The sequence below is a fragment of the Bison bison genome, unplaced genomic scaffold (genome assembly GCF_000754665.1).
Source record: "Bison bison bison isolate TAMUID 2011002044 unplaced genomic scaffold, Bison_UMD1.0 scf7180017864342, whole genome shotgun sequence".
Taxonomy (NCBI): domain Eukaryota; kingdom Metazoa; phylum Chordata; class Mammalia; order Artiodactyla; family Bovidae; genus Bison; species Bison bison.
In genome coordinates this window covers 387,713-393,658 of record NW_011494914.1, presented here as the reverse complement: position 1 = coordinate 393,658, position 5,946 = coordinate 387,713, and the positions used below count along the sequence as shown (strand labels likewise).

General features: G+C 56.9%; 1 protein-coding gene across 1 annotated transcript in view; it reads right to left on the bottom strand.

Moving 5' to 3' along the window:
- AFAP1 (actin filament associated protein 1) overlaps window positions 1-5,946 on the bottom strand; it is a 93,729-nt gene that overhangs the window by 3,592 nt on the left and 84,191 nt on the right. The window contains exons 13-15 of the mRNA XM_010854528.1: window positions 3,218-3,382; window positions 1,337-1,527; window positions 17-104 (exon numbers count right to left, since the gene is read on the bottom strand). Of these exons, the coding sequence (XP_010852830.1) occupies window positions 17-104; window positions 1,337-1,527; window positions 3,218-3,382 (444 nt within the window). The remainder of the gene's footprint in view (window positions 1-16; window positions 105-1,336; window positions 1,528-3,217; window positions 3,383-5,946) is intronic.

The window sequence follows — 5,946 nt, the reverse complement described above, 5'->3', positions numbered from 1 at the left end:
TTCAGGACGGCTGCACTGTTCACGGGCAGCGGGCCCTCTGCGTCGCTGGTCTCACAGCTGGACATGGGCGAGTTCTCCAGAGTCTGATGCCTGAAAACCGGAGACTGTTAACAGAAAGAGGAGGCACTGGGTGAGGTGCGGGTTCCAGGTCCGCAGTATTTTCCATGAGGGAAATGTTTGATGAAGAAAACAGGCTTGGGAAATAGGCAAAAATGACAAGCGAAGAACTGATGCTCTTGTGTGGTGGTGCTGGAGAGGACTCTGGAGAGCCTCTTGGGATCGCAAGGAGCTCAGTGCAGTCAATCCTAAAGGAAACCAACCCTGGACATGTACTGGAAGGACTGATGCTGAAGCCACGGGGTGCCACAGTCCAATCCGGAGGATGCCTGACCGCTTACAGCACGGTCTCCACAGGTCAGAGCAAGTCCTGAGATGGAGCGGAGCGAACCTGCGGTTGCCCAGTCCCCAGTGAGATCGCAAGCTGCTCCTGTAATTTGCTGTCCTTCCCCAAACGAGGTCTCGAAGACTGACCGCCCTGTGCTCGCTGCGTAACGTGTGATGTAGAACACTGGTTAGATCGCACAGAACATCGTTTTAGGAGGACAGTGCTTCAGTGACCATTCCCAGGGGTCGCTGAGAAACCCCCCTAGGGGCTGCAGCCAGCTTTCCCCACGTTTTCCTTCACTTGGAAATGCCTTCAAAGGCCACTCTGGCTGAGGGGTGGGGTGGGGAGGAGGGAGCACTCTGTCCACCCCCCAGGAAGCCGAGCTGGGCTCTGAGGGGGGCAGCCCGTGCCCTCCCCCAGGACAGGTGTGCCTCATGGCAAGCCGCTGTTCCCAGGCTGTGGTCGGGGTGGGGACAAGGCAGAGAGCCACACGCAGGCAGATGGCAGCTCTGGGGTCCCAGGAGGGGCCCTCCAGATAGAGGAGCAGACCTGAGGTAGGGCACAGGGAAGGAGAGCTGACAAGAGGGGGCTGAGTGGGAGACCCTCGAGAGGAAGGGAGAAGCCCAGAACGTGGGGTCACCCCAGAAACCGAGAGCAGCGATTGGCACCCAGAGACACGACATCAGACAGAAAAAACCTGACCAACCCAATATTGTACTCAGATTTTGCCAAAGGGAAGAAAACAACTTGGGGTTTCCACCACCTTTAAAAAAGTTCAGTGAGACAGAGAAGAAAAAATTCAGGGTCCGTGACCTTGAAATATGGCCAAGGAACGCGTTTCGGGTGGGCACGTGAGCTGTGTCTTGGCGAGGCTGATGCTGGGGGACAGGGATGAGTTGCGACCTGGGAGAGCATGCCTGGCCCCTCTCCTGGGGAGCAGGTGGACTGTACCTGTGGGCTGGACGTCCCTGAGCGGGGCTCGATGGCCAGTCCCAGGGTGATGCCGCCAGCCAGGGCCTTCTTGAGGCTCTCCTTGACCTCCGTCAGCTCCAGCTCCAGGTTGACGCGCTCCGTCTCCTTCTGCTTACACTCCTCCTCCAGCTTCTTCAGCTTCTCTTCCAGGACCACCTGGGTCTTCCTGCCTGGAATCCCAGAGGAACACTACTGCTCCAGCTGAAGGCAAATACTTCCAAGCATCCGAGGACGGATGTTCGGGGACCCTCTGCAAGGCGCTCGGTCCAACCCTGGGGTTCTTGCTCCCCACCCAACTAGAGTCTTTCCCACCAAACTCCAATCCAGCAGTTCCTGAAAGGAACAGGGTCCCTTCCCAAATGCCCCCTTCATGCAGCTGGGAGAATATGGACTGGGAAGTAGAAGACCTTGATGCTCACAAACGGCAGGAATTTGGGGCCTGGACCTCAACACCCTCATTTTAAACTGAGGAATTTGGACTAGGTGACTCCCAAAGGTGTCACTGACTTGAAACGTCTGAATATTTTTCTGTTCTCATTTTTCTCTACTCGAGTCATCTTAATTTCCCCTGTGCTCAAAATATAATACAGCTCACGTCTCCATGGAATACGGCACATTCACTGTATTTATCTTTTTTGAAATGTGTCATGGTGACACGGGAGGGCAGATAATGTGCCCATTGCACAGATGAGGAACCTGACCCCAAGGATTAACTGACTGATGGGCATGGCCCAAGCCTGGTGCCTGGCAGCACACGAGGGCTCTCTTCTCCCAGGCCCGAAGCTGGTCTAATCTGTCTGCATCTTCACTAACCTGCAAACTGGAAACACGGAGCGAAGGACTCTCCTCCTGTCCTGCTGACCTGGGGGCTCCTGTTCAGGTCTCTGCCTGAGCCTCTGATCCCTTTCCCTGTCCCAGGGTTGGGGGCGGTGCGTCTCACAGGAGATACCACCTCCTGCCCCTCCTACAGGCTGTTGTCTCAGACCGGCACACACCGGCCTCCCATCCTTTAAGCTCTGAAAGTGCTTTCCTTCTTAAAAAATCACCTAGGCACAAAGTCAGGGACGGCTGGAGCTGCCGACTAACTGCTGCACATCCACCAGCTCCTCCAGCACAGACGCCGATGGAAAGCAGGAGCTTCCCTTCCAAACCACCCTGGTCTCTGCGTCCCTCCTCCTCACCCCCACCCCCTACCCAAGGTCAAAGGATCACAGTTGACAGCGTCATCCTCGCCCCAGGATCAGACTCAGCCCTGAGCGGAGCGGACAGACGTTTTTGCAGCGCCCACCCCTGAGCCAGGCACTGCTCGCCCAGCTCCCCCGGGGAGGAGGCCTGACCTACAGGAGGCCTGACGACAGGTCTGACCTAGAGACAGACGGGCTGCAGTCCACACTGGGGTGTCCTCCTCCCCCCCGAACCCCTGGGGTTGCTCCCATCCCCCCGGGCTCTTCCCAGATACCATCCGCAAGTGCGCCACCACCCCGCTCTCGCTGGTCCCTCTGCAGGGAACAGGGGGCTCCTTCCAGCCCCACAGGGGGCCTCCCACCTGGGCTTTTGTGGACGACGTGTCCTCCCACTGAGACAGCCGTCACAGCCAGGGACCAGAGATCCGGAGCCCTGGGGCTCATGCCCCCGACAACCCGGCCGTCAGCACCCGAGGCTGGGACAGCTCCCGGCACCCACCTGGGCCCCAGCCAGGGGGCCCCGACCTGCCTGGTCCTTACTCCACACCGTGGCCCCTGCCACGGGCTTCCAGCAAGGCTTTGGAACTGCGAGAAGCACCACGTGGAAGGATGAGAGCCCGGTGAGGAGCAGACCCTGCACGGAAGTGCTGGCCCCGCACAAAGGGGCCCCGCGTACCGGTGTTCACTTCGATGGCCGCCCTCAGCCCCTTCCTCTCCTTGCGCAGCTGGGCCAGCCTGTCTCGCAGGCCCTCCCGCCTCCTCAGCAGCTCCTCTTCTTTGGCCTGCAGCCGCTTGGCATCTGCTTCCACCCGGTTCTTGCCATATTTGTACTGGTCGGCATCTTTCAAACAAGAAAGCGTCGGTAGGAAATTAGGTTTAACCAAGCAGATGACGGGCCAATTCATAAAGCCCATTTAGTCCGCCAGCTCCATAAAATAAACTCAAAGCGAGTCATTTTGCTAATCTAACGAGGAAAAAGAACAGGACGGGTTTGAACCAAACAGAAAAGTGACTGGTTCCAATGATCCGATATTCTTTGAAACGAATTTCAAAGATGAAAACAGGATGTTCAGTTCAAAATCGCTCAGTCATGTCCGACTCTTTGCGACACCAGGAACAGTATGAAAAGGCAAAAAAAAAGAAAAGGATATTAGGAAATTTCTTTAACTCCTCCCATCGAGACAGGATGCCACGTATACTCTTCAGTAAGGTCGAGAGTGAACCACACGTTCTGCCATCTGAGAAGAGGGGTCTATCGGCGCCAGAAATAATCTCCTGGTGCACGCAGGCCTCTCACCGTCACGTCTGACCCTTACAACGGCGCTGTTGACTCTTCTACTGACTCTGACGGCACCTATGCCCCCTCCAGGAGTGGCAGGGCTGGCCCCTGGCGTAGACAGAGATCACAGCAGGAATCTGCTGGCACGCGCACACGTGAGAGAGCGCAGGGGCGTGCAGAGATAACAACAGGAATCTGCTGGCACGCGCACACGTGAGAGAGCGCAGGGGCGTGCAGAGATCACAACAGGAATCTGCTGGCACGTGCACACGTGAGAGAGCGCAGGGGCGTGCAGAGATCACAACAGGAATCTGCTGGCACGTGCACACGTGAGAGAGCGCAGGGGCGTGCAGAGATCACAACAGGAATCTGCTGGCACGTGCACACGTGAGAGAGCGCAGGGGCGTGCAGAGATCACAACAGGAATCTGCTGGCACGTGCACACGTGAGAGAGCGCAGGGGCGTGCAGAGATCACAACAGGAATCTGCTGGCACGTGCACACGTGAGAGAGCGCAGGGGCGTGCAGAGATCACAACAGGAATCTGCTGGCACGTGCACACGTGAGAGAGCGCAGGGGCGTGCAGAGCCGCATCTGGAGCCCGACGGCCTGGGAGGGGCCCAGCCTGCTGCCCGCGCTGTGTGGCCTCCACAAGGCACTGCCTCGCTCTGGGCCCCTTTCCTCGCCTGTGCGACGGGGGAGCAGGAGCAGGCAGTTCACAGGGTGGTGGTTGTTGTTTGTAGTCGTTCAGTCGCGTCTGACTCTGCGACCCCGTGGACTGTAGCCCACCAGGCTCCTTGCATCCATGGGAAACTCCAGGCAAGAATACTGGAGTGGGGTGCCATTTCCTCCTCCCGGGATCTTCCCGACCCAGGGCTGGAATCCGAGTGTCCGGTAAGGTGGATTCTTCACTGCTGAGCCACCAGGACGCCCTCACTGGGTTGCTTTGAGGGTAAATTAGCACTCATCAGAACTCTGAGCAAGCACAGAATGAGCACTAGGTAAATAAATGCTCATTAAACACAGAGCGGAAAACTGAGCAGAGAGGAAACTAGCCTTAAGGAGAGTTGAGAGGCTTGGCCAACATCACACCACTAGCTGGCATCGTGTTAAACCCTGAGCCTGTGCTCGTCTCCTCTAATTATGCTACCCTACCAGAATAGTCAGGGCCACAGTTCTGTGGGAAGACTCTGGAGAGTCCCTTGGAGAGCAAGGAAATCAAACCAGTCCATCCTAAAGGAGATCAGTCCTGAATATTCATTGCAAGGACTGATGTTGAAGCTGAAACTCCAGTACTTTGGCCACCTGATGCGAAGAGCTGACTCACTGGAAAAGACCCTGATGCTGGGAGGGATTGAAGGCAGGAGGAGAAGGGGACGACAGAGGATGAGATGGTTGGATTCCATCACTGACTCGAAGGACATGAGTTTGAGCAGGCCCCGGGAGACAGTGAAGGACAGGAAAGCCTGGCGTGCTGCAGTCCATGGGGTCGCAGAGTGGAACATGACTGAGCGATGAAACAATTCTGTAGCTCCCAGGGTCTCCGATGCCCCTGAAGCTAACCGCTCACACCTGACGACTCAGGCCTCCTGCACCCCTGCCCTTGGCAGTTCACATCCCACAAGATACCACAGTGGTTTATTTGCAGGTCTGACACTGTTACTAAACTGGAAATGACTTCTGGGGAGAAGCCGTGGGGGAGGCAAGGGGTGTCATGGTCAGTGATGAAGGCAGTGCACCAGGGAAGAGGTGATGACTGCGGGCCAGCAGTTAATCTCCCGGAGCCTCAGCTTCACCCCCCATAGAGCAGAAGTGCTAAAGCCTACCTTGTGCGTTAAAAAAAAAACCAACACAGTCGATGCCTATTAAACTCCTCCCTCTGACAGGACCACGTGACGCCCGGGGGGTGGTGGACGCTCCCCAGCAGCTCTCATCCCAGTCAGTGATAACGGAGCCCCCAGAGCCCTGTCCACCCTCCCAGGCAACGGTGAGCCCTTCCCAGCCACTTCTAGCTCCGCTCCTAAACCCAGCATTCACCAGCTCTTGCAAGGCAAACCATGGTGTCTGCACAAAACTGCATTACGGAAGCAGGTACACAGCCATCAATCTTGGCTCAATCTTCCCCTC